The sequence below is a fragment of the Siniperca chuatsi genome, linkage group LG11, assembly GCF_020085105.1.
Source record: "Siniperca chuatsi isolate FFG_IHB_CAS linkage group LG11, ASM2008510v1, whole genome shotgun sequence".
Lineage (NCBI taxonomy): Eukaryota > Metazoa > Chordata > Actinopteri > Centrarchiformes > Sinipercidae > Siniperca > Siniperca chuatsi.
This window is the reverse complement of record NC_058052.1, coordinates 2277523-2298297: the sequence shown is the minus strand read 5'-3', so window position 1 is coordinate 2298297 and position 20775 is coordinate 2277523. Positions and strand designations below refer to the sequence as shown.

The 20775-nt window shown below is 41.1% G+C and overlaps 1 protein-coding gene across 1 annotated transcript; it reads left to right on the top strand.

The window, feature by feature from the left end:
• Nucleotides 1-9870: 9870 nt before the first annotated feature.
• Nucleotides 9871-18432, top strand: yipf4 (Yip1 domain family, member 4). Its single transcript, XM_044214775.1, has 6 exons — nucleotides 9871-10127; nucleotides 12715-12868; nucleotides 13974-14145; nucleotides 15076-15153; nucleotides 15267-15380; nucleotides 17605-18432. Exons 1-6 carry the CDS (start codon nucleotides 10070-10072, stop codon nucleotides 17740-17742), a joined length of 714 nt encoding a protein of 237 aa, XP_044070710.1. The 5' UTR covers nucleotides 9871-10069; the 3' UTR covers nucleotides 17743-18432.
• The last annotated feature ends 2343 nt before the right edge of the window (nucleotides 18433-20775 follow it).

Here is a 20775-nt window from a genome sequence, read left to right as displayed (position 1 = left end):
GTGCTTTCAACACCATCTGCTTCTCCCCCTGCCCTGCTGGGGGAGAAGCTGGCAGCGATGCAGGTGGATGCCCCCCTTGTGTCCTGGATTGTGGACTACCTGACTGGCAGACCACAGCACGTGCGCCTGCAGCACTGTGTGTCGGACAGCGTGGTCAGCAACACTGGGGCCCCTCAGGGGACTGTCCTCTCTCCCTTCCTCTTCACCATCTACACCACGGACTTCAGCTACCACACAGAGTCCTGCCACCTTCAGAAGTTTTCTGTTGACTCTGCTGTGGTGGGATGTATCAGCGGTGGTGATGAGACGGAGTACAGGGCTGTGGTGGGTAACTTTGTTTCATGGTGCGAGCAGAACCATCTGCAGCTCAATGCAACAAAGTCTAAGGAGCTGGTTGTGGATCTACGAAGGGCCAAGGCACCAGTGACCCCGGTTTCCATCCAGGGGGTCAGTGTGGACATTGTGGAGAACTACAAGTACCTGGGAGTACACTTAGATAACAAACTGGACTGGACCAAGAACACCCAGGCTGTTTACAGGAAGGGCCAGAGCCGCCTCTATTTTCTGAAGAGGCTGAGGTCCTTCAACATCTGCCGGACCATGCTGAGGATGTTTTATGAGTCTGTGGTGGCCAGTGCTATCCTGTATGCTGTTGCATGCTGGGGCAGCAGGCTAAAGGTAGCAGACGCCAACAGACTCAATAAACTGATCTGCAAGGCCAGTGACATTGTGGGGGTGGAGCTGGACTCTGTGGCGGTGGTGTCAGAGAGGAGGATGCTGGCCAAACTACACGCCATCTTGGACAGTGTCTCCCACCCGCTCCATGACGTGCTGGTCAAACAAAGGAGTACCTTCAGCGGAAGACTCATCCCACCAAAAAGCACCACAGAGCGCCACAGGAAGTCATTCCTGCCTGTGGCCATCAAACTATTTAACTCCTCCCTCTAAGGGTTAGTCTGTATGACCCTAGGTCACTAAACTGGACATTGAGCATTACATCTCCGCCATAATTAATAATAATTGTGCAATATTCTGAGTACTACTTCCGTGCAATATTAGTTTTCCCTTGTTAGTTTTTTTCTTATTTATTGCTACTGATACTATATACCTCAATTACTCTTGACAGTACATGCACCTCCGCTTATTAATATTATTTATTACATAATTAGTGACATTGTATTTTATACTGTACTTCACCATCAACCAGTAAACCCACTTGGTACTCGACACTTAGTTTATCTTATACTTATACTGACATGATACTTAATTTATTTCTGACCTGTTTATAGTGTTTATAGTGTATCATATCGTTTTCTAGTACTTTCTCCTGTGTGCACTGACTTAAAGGCGAGCTGCTGTAACAAAGAGTTTCCCTACGGGGATCAATAAAGTATTTCTGATTCTGATTCTGATTCTGATATTCAGAATATGAATGGGATTTTCATTTCTGGAACCTCACTGTTGAGATCTACAGAGAGGCGCAGTCCCGCCCCCTTACGGTGCCCCCCATGGGACCTTATTTAATTTTTAGATCCAGTTTGAATTGTGCCATGAACTACACATATGATGTTTGTCAATTTAAATATAATTTTTCAAGAAATTCAGTTTGTCGTAGTACCATTTACTTTTGTGCGAAACCACTCAGTGAACTACATCTCTGGCTCGCACAATATACGTCACCAACACAACATGGTCGTCCCTTCTAACGTTAGCTTACCTGATGTGTTTTATCCAGCGACTCCTGGTCCTTTTATCAGCCAGGAAGAAAAAGAACGAGCAAGACCCATTGCTCGTGTGACTAAATCCGGTACTTTATACAACCATGTACGAAACACAGTCATCCTAGCGTCAGCAGCTCTAGGGAACTTGTAGAGAGAGAAATTCATGACACCACTTGCGCGACCTTTGGGTGTGTAGTCTTTCTAATTACAGATTGTCACAGTCTTATACAACAGTTTTACGACAAACTGCGATTTTCTTGATATGCAGAGTTATCTTGACAATTGACAAACTGTTAAGTTAAATATCAGTCAATCCATGTTCAGAATCAGAAATACTTTATTGATCCCCGAAGGGAAACTCTTTAAGCAACGGCAACAGGCAGCATGCACGTTGGCGCATGCGCACTTGGCATATTGAAGTTGCATGTGTTATACAGAAGTTTAGAGTATGTTTAGCTATAATATATCAACTGGAATGGGACCACATCTGTTTGGAACATAATGTGGCTCCAGGGTCAGGAATGACATGAGGTAACATAAAGGACAGGGCTCCAAATGAACACGTGCACAGTCCTTTGGGGAGTGGGGCGCTGCTCATGTGGCGAACTGTGGTGTGCAGTAGCAAACAAACCATTGTTTTATGTTGTTTTTATGTAGTTTTTAACGTCTTCTGTGACACTGTGAGAGTGACTAACGTTATATGTTTATTTTAATGGGTCCACAGTCGCATTAAGATTGTTTGTACCTGTCTTCACCCACTGCTTGGATGGGAAAATGACCAACACCATGGAACAAGGACACCGATATTAAACATTAAATATTAAACTGGAGATATCAATATAGACTGGAATATTCCGGCAGAGATACTCCGTGGAAATAAGCTGAGCACAGTAAACACAAACAAGCAAACTAAGAGGAAGAGGGGAAAGAAAAGTGGTCTGAGAGAGCAGCTGAAAAACAACACAAGAAGGAAACCCCTGCCACCGGTTATCCTTGGAAATGTACACTCATTGCATAGTAAACTGGTAAAGGTCTACCATCTGCAGGGCTACAGGAACGCGTGTATCATGGCCTTCGCGGAGACATGGCTCGACAGTCGGGTTCCTGACTCGGATGTACAGTGGTGTGCAAAAGTGTTTGCCCCCTTCCTGATTTCTTATTTTTTTGCATGTTTGTCACACTTAAATGTTTCAGATCATCAAACAAATTTAAATATTAGTCAAAGATAACACAAGTAAACACAAAATGCAGTTTTTAAATGAAGGTTGTTATTATTAAGGGAAAACAAAATCCAAACCTACATGGCCCTGTGTGAAAAAAGTGATTGCCCCCTAAACCTAATAACTGGTTGGGCCACCCTTAGCAGCAACAACTGCAATCAAACGTTTGCGATAACTTGCAAATCTTTTACAGTGCTGTGGAGGAATTTTGGCCCACTCAGAATTGAAATGAACACTTTGGAGTGCTCGAAAACCCTCCAATGTGGCTGAATTACAACAATTCTGCAAAGATCAGGAAGGGGGCAAACACTTTTGCACACCACTGTATATTGAAGGCTTTAGTACACCGATTCGACTCGACAGAGACAAGACCATCACTGGTAAGCAGAAAGGGGGTGGTGTCTGCTTATACATAAACCACACGTGGTGTAAGACTGTAGTTGTGGGCTAAGGGAGGAAGTATGTAAGGCTGACATTGAAATGCTGACTGTGTCTCTTCGCCTGCATTATCTACCAAGAGAATTCCCCCAACTTGTATATGCGTACATCCACCCCCGTGCAAATATAAACAATGCATCCGAGGTTATATTGGACATGGTTAACAAGATGAACAAGATATCTACAGATGCGCCTACGATTCTATTAGGCGACTTTAACCACTGTCCATTGGAAGGTGTTTCACGTGCATATCATCAGTACATTGACTGTCCCACCTGACTTAATAAGGTACTGGATAAATGTTTTGGTTGTATTCCCAGAGCATACAGATCTTTCCCCCTGCCCAGCCTTGGTAATACTGATCACAACTCTGTTTTACTTGCAGCTCCATACCAACCAGTTAATCAAAGAAAGAAACCTGCTACTAAAACATTTAAGGTCTGGTCAGATAATAGTACTGAGGCCCTGAGATTGTTTTGAGTGTACCGTGTGGGATGCCCTCACTGAGTCAGGCTCAGAAATTAATCAGCAAGTAGATGTTACATCATCATATACTAATTTCTGTGTAGATAAAGAGATATCCTCTAAAACAATTACAATTTTCTCTAATAATAAACCGCAGGTAACAAAGGAGTTAAAAAAAAGTGTCCTAAAAAAATGAAAAGGGTATATTTTTGCAAGACAGCTGAAAAAAAGAAGAGAGGTTAATAAAGAGGTCAAGCAAGCAGTGAGACAGGCAAGATTAGGCTGTAAGAATAAAATTGCACATAAATTTAACCAGGGTGACATGCATTCAGCCCTGGAGCGGAATCAAAACAATGTCTGGGACAAACACCAATACAAGCCCTAAAACCATCCATATAGAGAATATCAGAGTTGAGACACTGCCACACGAATTAAATAAGTTCTTCAAAAGTCAACAAAGCTAAAGGGCTAGATGAAATATGTGGAAGGACATTAATATACTGTGCTGAAGAACTGAGTAATGTATTTCTGTTTTCTGATTTGTTGGGTGTCTGTAAATAATATTATAGAGAGTACAGTCTAGACCTGCTCTATAGGAAAAGTGCAATGAGATAACTGTTATGAATTGGCGCTATATAAATAAAAGTGAATTGCAAAGACTATTCCAGCTCTCCTTAGATTCTGGAGTTGCTCCTGATTTATGGAGGAATTCCCCTATCATTCCAATTCCAAAGATCCGCAGACCTAAAATCCTCAATGACTAGTAATGAAAACTCTGGGGGGAAAAAAAGAAAAAAGTTGAATCAGAAATTGTGGATATAACAGGACCAGTTCTCAACCCCCTGCAGTATGCGTACAAGCGTTTTGTTTTTGGTGGACTCAGAAGCAGACAGAGGTTGTAATAAGTAAAAGGTTTTAATGAAACAATGATAAGATGGAGGGGTATTGTTGGGCTGAAGGTGGCAGGAGACAGGTGTAATGAGAACAGCTGGAGATGAGCTGAGATGGCTGGGCAACAACGCTGGCACCGGAGTCCTGAGGCACAAAACAGAAGATCCAATCAACAAACAGACAAAAAAGCGCAGTAGAGAATTATCCGAGAGATTTGGCCAATAGTACACTACCATTGAGTAGAACAGAACAATCTGGCGACGTGTGGTTGCAGAGCTGGAGTATTTAATCTGAGAGTTGATTGGAGTCAGGTGTGGGGCCAAACCAGGTGCCAGAAGAGGTGGTAGCCATGCCCACATGCTCACACATGGGGGGAGGAGGAGACAGGGAAGGGACACAGGTGCCATGACTGTACGAAACTACAAATACTTGGGAACTGTGTTTAATGGCAGACGGAGATTTAGTGAAAACACACATATTGTGAAAGAGACTCAGCAGCGTCTTTACTGTCGGCATAAACTAAACTCCTTTGGAGTAGAGCAAAGAATATTGACAATGTTTTATTCTTTTACTGAAAGAAGAACTTTTTAATTTGCTGGTTTGTATCCCTTTGTCACAAGGACAAGAACTGACTGCAAGGTGTTGTTAGTTCTGTTTGGATTTAAAATGGTTAAAGGGCGGCACCCACTATAGGTGCAATCAGTTAATTATGGCTATCAATTATCAAATTGAATCATAAATAACTAATGAATAAAGTCCTTGGGGGCACCACTTTTCTTCATGAAAGATGATTAATTAATTGATTGAGTCTCATAAAATACACTACATTATCAATTTGGAACTCAGATTAATAATTAAATAAATGACTATAACTAGAATTAACTAATAGCTAGTGTTGTAAGGGTGTCACGCAGGGAAACAGGGAGCACAAGGCATTAGTACCCAAACGCAGACTTCAAGGCAGTGCAGATGCAGTTTAGTAATTTATTATAAAGGAAAGGGTTACACAGAAAGTCAGGCAGGCAGAGGTCCAAATCGGGAAGGCAGTCCAAGACAGGCAAACAAATCCAACATATGGGTAACCACGTGCAATGTACTAATGCAAATGACAAACTGACACTGAACAAAGGAAAAACTCTAACTTAATACACTTAGATAGGGGAGACAACGAGACACAGGTGCAATTAATTAGGGCGGGGTAAACAATCAAAACTGGAGGGAAAAGTAAACAAAGACAGGAAGTAACATAAGACACATGGGGAGAGGAGAACACTTCAAAATAAAACAAGAAACAGGACAAAAACCCAAAACTATGACAGCTAGTAGGTTAAAGGATTTGGAGTTCAACATAGAAGAGGTTGGCAAATTACTCTCTTGTGCAACATTAAAGAAGCCAGCATAATTATACACAAGCATTTATTTAAAAGATAAGCAAAGCCAGTCGCTCCACCTGTGGTTGTCCTTACAGAGTTCACAGCTCGGCGTCAACTTGCTTCGTGCTCCTGTTAGCATGTGAAGTTAGCTGGCAGGCTTTGTGTGTGGCAGCCGTTGGCGCTAAACTCTGTTGCAGAGATCTAGCAGGCTCTCATGTCGCTGCAGTAAGATCAAAGACTTCGGTTCTGCTGCATGTTTCTGCTCCGAGCAGATTACACTACGGTGATAGCAGACAACAGAAGCCAGGAGGGAAGAGTTAATCCGGGTGTCTGCTGGTGAACAGGCCACACTGAGTGGGAGACAGCCACGGCTGTCTGCCACAGTGAAGGATTCCAGGAGAAAGAGGGACAGAACAAATGATCAGCAGGGACTCGCTGCTCAGCTCAACAAAAGTATACATACACATTTTCTAAGGCCTAATATTTATGAAATCGAATTTAAGACTTTTTAAGGACCTGCAGACACCCTATATCTTCCACTTCTTATGTATGTACTTTATGTTGTAAATAGTTGTAAATACCTGTACATGAAATAAACAATGTATTTAACATGACTTTAGTTTAATTAATTCATTTGATATTTATTTATTTTTCAACTAATCTTTTGAGTAGAGAGAAGAGCCTATCCATCCTCTCTCTGCTCTCCTTTCTTCTGCCTTGTCTTCCTTAATTAGCTGAAGAAGTTCATCGTCTTTCTCTCTCTTTCTTGGTTCTGGCTGGCTTTCCTCCTGCTCCTCCTGTTTACCTACTGCTGTACTTGGCCCTGGTGTGTCCTCAGGGATGGAGGCAATTAGGCCACTTTCATATATTCTGTGTTTATTAACTTGCATGATTAAAACAAATATAATTTCAAAATCACATGGACATACTTTGTTTTTTAAATTGTCCCATTTTATCATCACGTAACAAATTTGGTCTTTGCCTGGTGAAGACATCCTTGTTTTTCTAAGAGCAGGGTTAAGAACTGCCTTCATGAAACGAATATTTAATAAGTAATTTGTGTCTTCATTTTGCAATAATCTTTCTTCATACTCAGCATCGTAGCTTCCCACCAAATTACAAAATTTCCTCCAAAACCCCCTTTGCATTTTTTATTGTTTTCCTTACATTTGCCTGTAACCTGGAAATTATGAGTTCTTTTGAATACTTAGTTTAAAGGCTTCATTTCGAGACTTTATTGCATTTTCACACTCTTTTGTCCACCGTGGTACAATGTTCTTTTTAAGTGTACCTCTCTTCTTTGGAAGAGAACTAAAATGCTTCACAAATAGAACTAGAAGAGTGCAGATCTCCGCCAGGTGTGTCTGGGGGCATGTGGGTGGGGAACAGGGAGTGCAGGGCAGGCTGTGTATCCAGCGTGTATGCATGAGAATAGTGCAATGAGGGGGAGAAAGTTTTTTTTTTGTATAGTAGAAAGTGATATGCAACACTTTCTGTCACTTTTTAATCAACAGGTGATGGATGGTGACCTTTGACCTTTGATTAAACATGAATTAAACCCCACCCCCTTGACCTCTTGACCCCTTCCTCCCTCCGCAAGTGGGTGGCGCTATATGTGGACGAATGAGCGTGAAGCAGGCGTGGTTAGCAGGAGCCAATGGGAGTGAAGCAGGCGTGGTTAGTAGGAGCCAATGGGAGTGAAGCAGGCGTGGTGAGCAGAAGCGCATGGGAGCGAAGTTGGCGTGGGAATGAAAAAAACCCAGTAAATTAAATAATATGATTAAATAATTCAATCATTTCAGTGAAATCAATAGGATTAATAGTATAAAAAATGATTTACAAATTTACCATCTGTATAATCTAATCTTTCAAGAGAAAAAGACACGTCCTTCTCTCTTGTCTGTCTGGTGCAGAATGAGGTGTGAATGAATTGGAAGAATGTGGGAGGGTAAGCAGAGCTTGCATGAACCAATTGGAGCGCAGCAGGCGGGGTTAGGGTTAGCCAATGGGAAAACAGGTTAGGAGGAGCTTGCGTGAGGCAGTGATTTTGTGAAAATGTGAACTAAAAAATAAATGAGTAAAGTTTTGAAGCTCCTCTCCTCGTGTGTCTTGTTGTTTTACTTCCAGTCTTTGTTTGCTTTTCCCTCCAGTTTTGATTGTTTTCCCTGCCCTCGGGGCACCAGTCTGCTAGCAGCCAGCCTGCTACTGATCTGCCTGCACCTTGGTCTGCTGGTCATCAGCCTGAATCCGGCCTGCTAGTTCCCAGCTGATATCCCTGCATGCCTACCTCCTGGGTGCTAGCATCCAGTCTACGCCTCAGCCTGCTAACCAGCTTGCACCTCAGCCCGTTCCTGTCTTGGAGACACCTTCTGGAAAACCCCCCCAGAAGGAAGCGTGGCTTCCGCCGACATCGTGACTCACCGCTGCCCAGCTGCTCGTCCTCACAGCTGCCCAGCGCCCCAGAGTCTCAGCTGTCCAGGGCCCCAGAGTCTCAGCTGTCCAGCGCCCTGGAGACTCAGCTGCCCAGCACCTCAGAGCTATCATCGGTCCTGCCTGGTCCCCAGTCGGCAGCCTGACAGCCTCCAGTTCCTGCACCGCGGAGGTCTCCAGTCCCCGTGCGGCAGCCTTCTCCTGTATCCGTCCCGTATCATAGTAACAATGTTCACTTCCTACTATAGTTTCATTAAAGTGGTTATATTATGCTTTTTGGCTTTCCTTTATTGTATAAAGTAACCCTGTCCCACAGAAAACACTGCTCCTGAACTGTCTGAAAACAGCTCGATTCAGTGCTGAAAGTTTCTATATTCTGTTATGATCAAAAGTTGTCTACTTCCTCTTTACAATGTTGATTAAAAACGTTGCTGTCTGTTGATACTTTGATGCAAAATCAGTTAAATTGCATTGTTTTCTATTGGAATGTCTTAACTGGCCACGAGCGACACAGCACTGCGCAGTGCAATGTGGCACGCTGCTTTGAGCTGAACTTTTGTCGGACGCCCTGTTTCTATTTATTCCTGTTGCTCACGTTGAAAGCGCTGCAACGTGGACAAGGAACGGATGATTCATGAAGTTTAACCTAGATAAGGTGGCAGAGCTTGCTAGCTTGCAGTAAAGAAACATCTAAATATCACAATATAAAACGTGTACATGGTTCATGGTTTGTTTACATGACAACATACGTGCATATTTAAGGGATTCAGTGTGGACAGAGAGCGTCTGATGTTACGCGATGCAACATGATAGTCGCATTCAGTTGACAACTGGTTCAGGCAGCGTATTGGTGAAATTAGTTTTGACTGACAGTCAAGCCCTCCATTGGCCAAATAAAAAAAAATATTGACAGTTACCACGCCCTCTTTCTGCAGAGATACAAACTTGCTCTAGGTAGCGAAAACGGAGCGTTCAAGACACAGGGTGAAAAGAGGTGGTGCAGCAATGTGCAGTATGAGCAAAAATATGATGTTTTTTGAAAATTAAACAATGTCAACCTATTCTGGTACAACCCCAAAATAAAATTAGGAACCTGAAAATTAGCATAATATGACCACTTTAACAATTTCCCAAGAACAATTACCTGCCAAAATTAAGACAATGTTGTCATGTTATGAAAAATTACTAATTAGACAAGAATGTATATGTTTCATTTTACATACATTGGCCAATAAATGTGTATATCTCTTAGTTGAACTGTATTATCTAGTAAGCTGTTCCCATGTCCCAGCTCCATGACATGACTTGAATGCATCATAAGACGTGTCTCATTTCCCAGCTTCCTCTGCACTTCCTGCTTTCCACCAAAGAAGTGACAGTGGGAACGAAAACAAAATGCGATAGTTAAACTTCACTGATGAGCTGTGATCAGTGACAGCGTTATTAACGCTTCCCGGAATACTTCACTGAACACTTATTTAAATGTAATTTCTTTGTACCTGAGGCGTGTGGTAATAATATAAAATCAACCATGCAGTTCACTCCCACCAACGGAGATTTCACGTTCGTCTCTTCGACAGAGGCTGAAGGTAAGCTAATGCCAGCAGAGCTGCACAGCTAGCAGGCCTTATTTGAGCTAACATATCTGTTTACGTGCTTTATTTTAGTTGTCATAAAGTAGCGCAGTCACCCAGGTACAAGTGCATTCATTCTAAAATATAGTAACGTTAGGCTAAGTTTAGGCCAAGTTAACGTGTGGGCCGACACTGTGCTATTCGAAATAGCTTCTGTATCGTTACTTATTGTTATTATTAAATGTGTAAGCTAGTTTTACCAACTAATTTCATACGTATCGTTAACGAACGTAACTAACAGACACCGTTGAAAAACTGGAGGCTTTATTTGATCCTACTTATTGTCCAAGTTCCGAGGCCATTCAAATAAGACCTTTAAAGAGCTACTGTAGAAGTTATTGAGCTCTATGACGAAGCACGATAGTAAGCTATCTCGACCAAAACATAACTAATACTCTCGTTACGCTGGTCTCTCACCAGCTTTCCCCCACATCGTGTGGCAGCAGATTGTGGTGGATGTGGGAATGATTCACTGGAACTGATTCTTATAATCATCGTTAAGCTTTTTTAATTAAGTAATGCATGTAAGCAGAATTCATTACACACGATAATATACCTTATATAAGGTAATAAACAGATGCCATAACAACATGACTAGGTGCTTTAATTAAAGTAGAAATACGTTGTATTCTGTAAACGTCTTAATAGCTATGTATTTTGTTCAACAAAGAGTAATTAATTAATTGAGATATGTGAGAAACAAAGAGTACAATTAAAAGGCCAATTTATATGCAATAACTAAAACAGACTCATTAAAGTATAAAATAGAATCATGTAAAAATAATGAGAATAGAGACTAAAGATTAGGACTATAACATTTAATGTGTATTGAACATACGCTGTACAGTGATAGTAATATGATGTACATTAGTGCAAGTCAAGTAGATGTTACTAAAAGCTGTACAAAGGTGCAGAATTGTCCTTGAATATCAAACAGAATTAACTGTACATTGGATACATGTATACTATATGAATTATGTACACTATACATATACAGATGGTTATCTCGGGGGTTTGAAATGCAAAAGAAAAACAGACAGGATTGGACAGATAAACAGCAAATGAATCAGTAATCTAAAATATGTTAAATAACTGTATGACTTCAGGTGAGCAGTCTGTTCTATGAGGAAGTGTGGTAAGGCTTCAGTGCCAGAGGACTCCCCTGTCCCAACACAGAGGAGGCTTGTTAAAAAGGGTGACGGCAGCTGGCAGGAACCTGTGTTCCTGCGTCTGCAAGGACTGTAGCGCACGTGTTGAGAGTACAGCTGCAACTAATGTTATGCCGATTATTTCCTCAATAAGTTGATTACTCGTTTAGTCTATAAAACATCAGAAAATACTGAAAACTGCCCACCTTAATTTCCCAGAGTCCAAGAAGATGTCAATTCAGTTTTTTTTGTTTGTCAGTCCAACAGTCCAAACCTGGAGATATTCAGTTTACAGGAAAAGGCAGCAAATACTCACATTGGAAAAGCTGGAACCATGAAATGCTTAGTATTTTTCACTTGAAAATTGACATAAACAATTATCCAAATACTTGATGATTACTTTTCTGTTGACTGACTAAATCGTTTCAGCTCTAGTTTAGATAGATTTTAGTTTTCGTTTACAAGGTACTGAGTGAGGTGGTTATTTCCTCAAAAAGGAATATATAAGGGGTACCCCAGTGAACTGATATTGTGCCTTCATAAAGTTGGGGGTTTGCAAGAGATGGATTTAAAAAACGGACCTTCATGTGTAAATTGGTGTAATGCCCCTTTTAAATTTGGTGCCTTTTAACCACAACGGGGAAATTACCCCGGGATTCCACTGGGCACGGCTGCGTCGCGCTACGGCTGCGTCGCGCTACGGCTGCGACGCGCTACGGCTGCGTCGCGTTACGGCTGCGTCGCGTTACGGCTGCGACGCGTTACGGCTGCGACGCGTTACGGCTGCGACGCGGCCATTCTAGACAGTGCTTCTGATCCCACCAGACGCGCTGCAGCGTTTCCCAGAAGCGGCTCTCTGCTCTGCTCTGCTCTGCTCTGCTCCGCGGTGAATAGTCTATTTGAAGAGTCTATTTTTGACAGAACCCACATCAAGCTGCGCAGAGCAGATGAACCTGGGAGGGAGTCAGAAACGGCATAGAGAATCTGGTCAATTTTTAAAATAAACCACCCTGTGCAGACTCCTGTTCATATATAAACAAAAAACACAACTAAGACAGACAAAAATAGAAACCATTTAACTACATAACCTATAACCCATGGTAGAAGCACTTGGTGGGTTATGAAGCCACTTGGAGGACAGAACAAAACCGGCTGGTAGACGCAACGTTATAGAGCCGTGCCCGGTGGAATCCCGGCGTTAGGCTACATCAAGAGTAAGATATGTACAGTATGGTAGTCCATCAGGTTTTTGATGCAGTATGTCAGTACAACTGTTAAACATTCATATTGTGGTTGTAGTATTTTGTCGTACGTCCTGTTACTGTATGTATTTCCTATGCCACACCAGTCTATGATCAAACACCTAACTCTGCAAACAAACATGTTCTCCACAGAGCTCAGCGGCACCATCAGTGCCCCGGACATTAAACTAAACATGGGCAGTGAGAGCAACAAAGACCCATATGCCACCACCTTCCTGAGGCAGCGAGGCTATGGCTGGCTGCTGGAGGTAGAGGAGGATGACAGTGAAGAGAGCAAACCTCTTCTGTGAGTACATGCAGAGTCTTTTTTAACTCATGCCTTTATTTTATCTGGTCTTTATCTTTTTTTCAACAAAAGCGCGACTTTTGTTTAATGTCATCTGTTCCCTGCCTGCATCCACTTATGACAGCTCGCACAATCCTTTTAGTGGCTGCTACAGAATGTCTAGCAACAGGAACGGCTTTGGTGCATGCGAAGCTCGCACACTCAAATTGATCGTGCATCTCTAAGGTACAATCACAGTGCGCGCTGGTATACTGAGGACATGCCTACCAGCTGAGTAGCTTTAATCACGAGCGAACACAGTGTTGTGATAACATTACTCAAGTCCACTTTGTCACACATCATGACCACACAGTTTTGGAATATTATGGGAATTTCTGTTGAATAGATGTGTTAAAAGGTGTAGGGCTGGGCAATTAATCAAAAAGTTATCAAAACCAACATTCACAGCAGTGTATGACACAAACGGTTGTTAAAATAATGTCAAAACGTCCTGCTGATGGAATAATGAGATGACATACACCTTAAAAGTTTATTCATATCTATTTAGAATATTACTTATTTTGATAGTCACAAGATTTTAAACTGAACCGATTTTATTTTGATATTCCTGTTTAAGTGTTCTTAAAGAGTAACTAAACCCCCAAACCACTTTTTTCGTCTGAAAACCATGACCTTGAACATTTTAGTGCAAAGTATTTGAATTCTTGATATTGTGTTATAAATATGCATAATGACTACCCTCTATCCGGCTATTGCAATTAATGCTATTGGCTGATCTGGAGGCAGTTCTCTGGTGCTCTGATTGGTTGTAGGTCTGGGCCTGTGTCCAGTCTGCAGGTCTGTCCAGCGCACTGCACCTGGCTCACGATGATGAATCGAGATTCTGTTACTGCTGTTAGTGGCTCTTTCACTGCTGAATATGTCAAAAAGTGGCTGATGGTGTGCCACTCTGGTCTTAGTGGCAAAGGTCTTAGTACAAAAGATCAACATCAGCCCAGTTGATCTAGTCCTACTTGTTGCTATTTAATATTTTTCTTTTGTAAACCGGTTTAATGTATCGTCTTCTCTAGCCGTCATTCTGATGTCGTCTTGTCTGTGTGAGCAGGGAGGAGCTGGACATTGACCTGAAGGACATCTATTACAAGATTCGATGTGTGCTGATGCCAATGCCATCGCTGGGTTATAACCGGCAGGTGGTCAGAGACAACCCGGACTTCTGGGGTCCCCTAGCCGTGGTGCTGCTCTTCTCCATGATCTCGATCTATGGACAGTTCAGGGTGAGCAGGACACAATGATGACTGTTTCATCTGCATTCATGAATTCAGTCATGTTTCCCACGCTGTTTCAATATTGTCTTTTAGCCCTTTTCCACTGAAGGAACTTAACTACCTGTAACCTGGGGCTTCCCATCCCCTGAACCTTTAAGAACCCAGTGAGGCTCTGGGCTCTTCCTCACATTGCCACTGTATTTTACCAGCTGGTACGTTTTGGATTTACATCATTAAAAAAAGCCTCCAGAGAGACCAACTGTAAATGGCCATTTGTGTGCTGTTTGGGAGGCAATTGAAGAAAATGGCTGTGGGACAGACAACAGAAGAAGAAGAAGAAGTGATGATATTGTCATTGATTTTTCTTTCATGTTGTTTCATGATGAATCCAGGGCACTGTAGGGCTGGCACAAATCGGTTGTGTTTGGTTTGCTGGTCAATACAGATGCAGTAGTACAATGGTGGTAACCATTGTTGTGTTTTTTGTAGTCGTCCTTGTTGTGATTCAACAGAAAATCTGCTTGACCGGTTACAACCGACAGTTCTGCCCCTAACCCCTGAAAGTACCTGGAACTTGCATTTCGAATAGTATCACCTCCTGAACAGTGCCCACATTTACTTCTAGGAACTTCCCCAAACCATTTGGAGAACAGTAGAAACAAAGGCAGAATCTTTGATAATGGATACACATTATATACCTTTGCATCACTCACAGTCTAGGATATAATTCAGGGGAAACCAATGAATGCTGCCTGTTTACGAAACTTTAGTAAAACTTACAGAAATTAAAAATCCAACTTCATTTAAAGACATATTTGTGGAGCTGTTCTTTAGTATATATGATTAAATATATGGATGGTATGTTATGGATTTCACAAAATTATCGTGGTAACTTCTCACAGTTTTCAGTATTGACACTACACTGCTTTTATTTCGCAGGTTGTGTCTTGGATCATCACCATCTGGATATTTGGATCACTAACAATCTTCCTGCTGGCTCGTGTTCTTGGTGGTGAGGTAAGTGCAGCTAACACCTCGTCATACATGACTGGCTGCATACATGACTCAAACTTGTTCCTGTAAAATATAAGAAACATTTGCTTATGGACTCCTGTTGTTCTTTTGAGCAGGTTTCCTTCGGCCAGGTTCTTGGAGTGATTGGATATTCCCTTCTTCCTCTCATCGTTATAGCCCCTCTGCTCTTAGTGATCGGAGGGTTTGAGGTGGTTTCGACACTAATCAAAGTGAGTCTAAGACAACACATTAACCAACAGTCTTTTCTTTTTCCATGTTGTGTAAAAATACAACTTTAAATGGACAGATAATGTGTGTGATAACAGTTGCTAGGAGGGAGAATCTAATCTCACTGTTAGTAAAGTGATTCGCTTGTAAAGGCATTGTAGCCAACAATGTGTGATGTGCGTCAAAACATCCGTACCTATTGTTTTCTGTGTAAAATCCTACACACCTGTGGCATTACATTACCTATCCCGAAAAGCACCAGTTTGATCACGTTCACTGCCAGGATTGACATGACTGCTACTCCTGTCTGTATGGTGTGTCTGATGGGATCTTACTGGCATCAGTTAATGTCGCAAAGCTGCACAACGTGGTCAGTGGAGTTTCGCTGTCAGCCATCCTCAAGTGAAGCAGAGTGAAGGAGAAAAGTGGTTAAAGAAGAGAAAGAGGCACATGGCTAAGCAGCAACAATAAGCCCTTGAAATCTTGATACAGGTTGAAAGGCAGAGAAAATTATTAGGGCTGCGAATATCTTATTTTTGTATTGTGGATTCAAATAACTTGTTTTGTCTAAAACAACCCAAATATATTTAATTTACAGGAATATAATATAAAGGTAAAGCAGCAAATCCTCACATTTAAAGAGCAAGAAACGAAAAATGTTTGCCATTTTTGCTGAATAAATACTTGAAAAGATGAATTTATTATGGACAGTTGGGGGACGTTTCAGAACTGTCACCATTTTCACCCCACTTGAGTTTGCAGGCCTGGGTGCACAGCACATGGTACACTTGCCGGGGTCAGAGAACCACTGTTACACACTGGTAAAAAGCTTGGATGAGCCTGTACACTAGTCTACATAAAACCCAGTACACATCACCTGCTGTCTTGTAACATTATGATTAATACATATAACCTTTGCCATAATCAAAAACATACACCTAAAGTCTATCTGTTCAAACCCAAAGCCTAATCCTGAACCTTTAACAAGCAATCGGCTTGGAAAACCAGTGGCATGTTGGATTTTCTGTCATAATTGTACAATCTTAAACACAAGAACTACCAGGAATAGGTTAGTTAGTTAGTAAGTAAGTTAGTACGTATGTGAGGAAAAATGCCACCTGCAGGGATGCAAACTTAAACGGGTCTTCGAGGGCAGAGTCACGCGGAATGAAATGAAAACCTTCTGAGTTGTCAAAAACCTCCTGGCTTCTGTGCTTGGCACGTGCAGCACACCTGAGAAGAGTGAAGTCCGGAGAGGGCTGTCTCTGGGAGGTCAGGTTTTGACTGCCCGCATGCCTTAAGAATCTCTTACAGTAGCATTATGATAACCTTAATTGGTTTATATGACCATATGTCAAGCTCGGGACTGTTACTCGTTTTGATTTAGTGAACGCTAGCCATCACGATTTGGATGTAATGTTAGGTGTTAACGTTATTTCCATGGAGTCTAACGTTAGCAAGCGTACTTGTTATTCCAGATTGCACTTGTATAACGTTACTGACGTTAGGGCTCTGGGGCTACTTGTTTAATGTAACTAACATCACCGTTTTGCTGACGATTACAACATAAGTTGAGCTCCTCAGCCAACTGAACATTAGCCCCTGATGGTTGCATTTTCTTTATGCTAAGTAACATTAGTAAGGCTAATACTGTCATAACCACGACGTAATTAAACAGTTTTCTTTTGGATTTGTTTTGGAACATGAGACTAATTCATGAAACAACAGTGTAGACATTTAATCTAGCTAACATGGACCTACATCACTAATGATGCAGTTACACAGAATGCTTGTTGTAGTAGCCTAAGGCCCAGATCAGACAGAGCACTTTCTGCAGGTTGCACTGGCTTTTTTGTTGAAGCCTATGAATTTTTTTGTTGTTGTTGTTGTTGTTGTTGTTGCTAGGCAACCACCGAATCACCTGTCCTTAGCCTAACTGTGATTTTACTATGAAGTAAATTCACAAATCTGATCCGATTGGACAATGGGAGGGGGGGGACGCAAATGACATTGGGCGCTTTTCTGCTGGGGGATTTGCATCTTTGTCACCTTTTTCACCCCTGATGAGTTTGCATCCCTGAACCTGATGAATAATGTTGGTAAAATGATTTGAAGCAATAACCTCCTTCATGCCACTTGACATGATCTGAGGTATGTGATACTTCTCAGTCAGAAATATTGATGAATAAATGTAATGACACTTTATTGTCTGTTCTGATCTTTCAGCTGTTCGGCGTGTTCTGGGCTGCTTACAGTGCTGCTTCACTGCTTGTCGGAGATGAATTTAAAACGAAGAAGCCCCTCCTCATATATCCCATTTTCCTTTTGTATATCTACTTCCTATCACTATATACTGGTGTGTGACCGGATTAATTCAAACTGTGGACCTTTTCATGGACAGTGATCCTGGAGCATGGGGGGAGAAAAACTATGGAACCAGGATTTTTTTTTTTTTTAAGGTGTTTATTTCTTTTTTAACTCTGTTAAATTCTAGACGGTGGGGATGTTGGGAATATATATCAGTGTATATAGTTTTGTCCCTTATGTCTTTGGTCAATAAAATGCATATGCTTTTACAGCTTAAACTTCGGTATGCAGACTTCTCGTTGACCAGTGCAATACAGGCCCCACAGTCCTGCATTTACTTGTAATTAAGCAGGAAATAGTCACAGGGTTGTACATTAATTTAATGATTTATTTTTACTCTTTATCCCACTGAAGAATATGGTGCCAAATCTTTGTGTGTATATGCTGAAGGAAGAATTTGAGAAAAAAGACAGCACCACACCGAAAGAAAGAGATTGTTGAGCATAATGTTCTTCATTGTTATGCACTGTAATGTACTATGAGAAGTGTCCATTTATACTTTTCAGTTTTCACAGACTTAATTTATGGATTTCAGCAGCAGAAGCAGGTTGAGTGATATAAACCATTGTCTACTAAATGTGGTGCCTTGCCCCCCCCCCCCCGGGTCCTGTTTGTCAACCATTTAATACAGAAATATAGTCATTTAATCAATAATTACAGTAAATCAATAGTTATTTGTCACTTAAACATGTGGTATGTCCTGTTTGATTACTGCATTATTTACAGTAAACACAGCTGGTTACACTAATATATTTAACAGTGCTTCAAACATTAGTCCCAATTCCATAATACATACTAATTCTATATGTTTTCAGTATGCAATGTTGTCACACTGGAAAAGTAACAACATTTAGCAGTGATACAGCGATACTGCTAGCTCACCTAGGACCACTGAGCTAGGTAACGTCAGAGCTCAGCCGAGGAGGACGCCATGTTTACATCCTGCACTGTGCAGCAAAGAGGCAAAGAGGCTGATGGGAATGTCAGTAGTTTTGCAAGTATTTAGTCATAAACCAAAGTATTGGACAAATAAAAAAATTCTGACCTGATAATGGTGCTGGGTGAAAAGTTGAGTGATCACCAAAGTTAAGGATTCATCTTGTGGGGACCGTGAATGGCTCTGCAACATTTCATAGCCAAAGTTAATAGGCTTCTAATAATAATAATACATTTTATTTGAATAGCGCTTTAAAAGATACTCAAAGGCACTTTACAAGACAATAACAGAGACAGTAAAAGCAATATCAATACAAAAACAAGAAGAAATAACAGTATAAAAACAAATTAATAGATTATAAAGAGGAAAATCCAAAGACAATTTCTCTGCCGTATGCCATTCACATACCTCGGCTTCATTGCAGAACCACATCAGATGTTTGATTCATGTAATTTTGTAAGTGCTGTGTTAAAGCTGCAAATCACTGACAAATGTCTGTCACGTTTCTAAAGTCTGAAGAGGTATCGTCCATTAGATTATTTTGTTGGAACAGCAGCCAAATACCCAAAAGTAGCTATTTACAAGCATATCTTAACATTTCATAAGCTCTAACCAGCAAGTTACCAACTTTAGCAACTGATTATTATCAAAACTGTAATCATTTTTGTGTTGGTTAATTGATTAACTAATCATTTTAGCACTACATTTGATTGTATTGTATGCTATTTATCCTGTTATATGTCTTATGTTATAAAATCTGTAAACAACTTTAATTGTAAAAAAGTGACCTAAGTCTGTATCAAGAAACAGAACAAGGTCCAATCTATTACAGATAAGCACTAAATTGAGCATTTTACACGACAAAAGTCACAGTACAAGTCAGATTTTTTTTTTAACGAGGAGCAAAGTTAAGAAGAGACGAAACGATAAATTCAATCGGTTGGTTGATCAACAGAAAATTCAACAACAATTTTAATAATTGATGCACCGTTTAGTTAATTTGGGTTGTGTTTTTTTTTATGTTGTTCGGACAACACAATTTGAAAATGTCACCTTGAACTCTGGGACAGTGTGGCGGGCATTTTTCACTATTTTGTGCTTTTTGATGGACTGAATGATTCAATGATTTATTGGAAAAATGATCAACAATAATCAATCAAAAACGGAAATAGTTGCAGCCCCAAAGTTGAGCTCACATCTTGTCCGCTTAATACCGCTGCAGTTGCTGGCTAGTGATTCAGGAGCAATTGTTGCTTCTAATGACATTCTTGTGAAAGTAACAACAAAAACAGCACGAGCCTTTGTGTATGCGAGTTTCTCTTCTGATTTCATTGATCCAGTACCTTTCGGATCCAGGCAGCTGCTGTGATGTGACGACAGTTGGTCACTTTAAAAAAAGATCAGTTCTAGTTGTTAGCCACATGCAGTGATGAAATCAACAGCTCTGTGTGTTCAAAATGATTACCAAGTCGAGTGACAACATGTACACACCGGGAAAGTGAAAGAGCTACAATGCAGTTAATGCCAGCATTGTCCAACACTACCAGTCTGATTTACTGCCACAACTAAGACTTGCTAGGCTGCATCACAAGCTACATAACTTTTAGAAAAACAACACAAAGTGAACACGACTACAGCCCTGCCAGCGACTCTGTAGGCTGTGCTTTGAGCTAAATGCTAACATTGGCATGCTAACATGCTCACAATGACAATGCTAACTGCTGATGTTGCGCAGGTATAACGTTTGCTAATTAGCACTAAGCACAAAGTACAGTTGAGGATAATGGGAATGTCATTAGTTTTGCAGTTATTTGGTCATAAACCAAAGACATCGCTGTAACACTTTGGGATTGTGGGTAGTGTAGTACTTCTCTATGAGATCGCAAATAAAACATGTTTTTCTTAAAACAAAGTTGATTTCATACAGACTTGTGGCTGCTACAGGAGCATATACCATCTTTTCACAATCTCATTGCTCGTAGTAAGTCTACCTTGGATGGTTATGACATTATGGCTAATAATCAAAATCCTCTATTCAAAATATGAATGGGATTTTCACTTCCGGAACCTCACTGTTGAGCCAAATATAATAA

Bases quoted from the DNA above. Each gene is read 5' to 3' on its own strand.
- yipf4 (XM_044214775.1), top strand. From the start codon at position 10,070: ATGCAGTTCACTCCCACCAACGGAGATTTCACGTTCGTCTCTTCGACA. The intron at 10,128-12,714 runs GTAAGCTAATGC...TGTTCTCCACAG, and splicing joins CTCTTCGACAGAGGCTGAAG to AGCTCAGCGGCACCATCAGT. The intron at 15,381-17,604 runs GTGAGTCTAAGA...CTGATCTTTCAG, and splicing joins TGGTTTCGACACTAATCAAA to CTGTTCGGCGTGTTCTGGGC.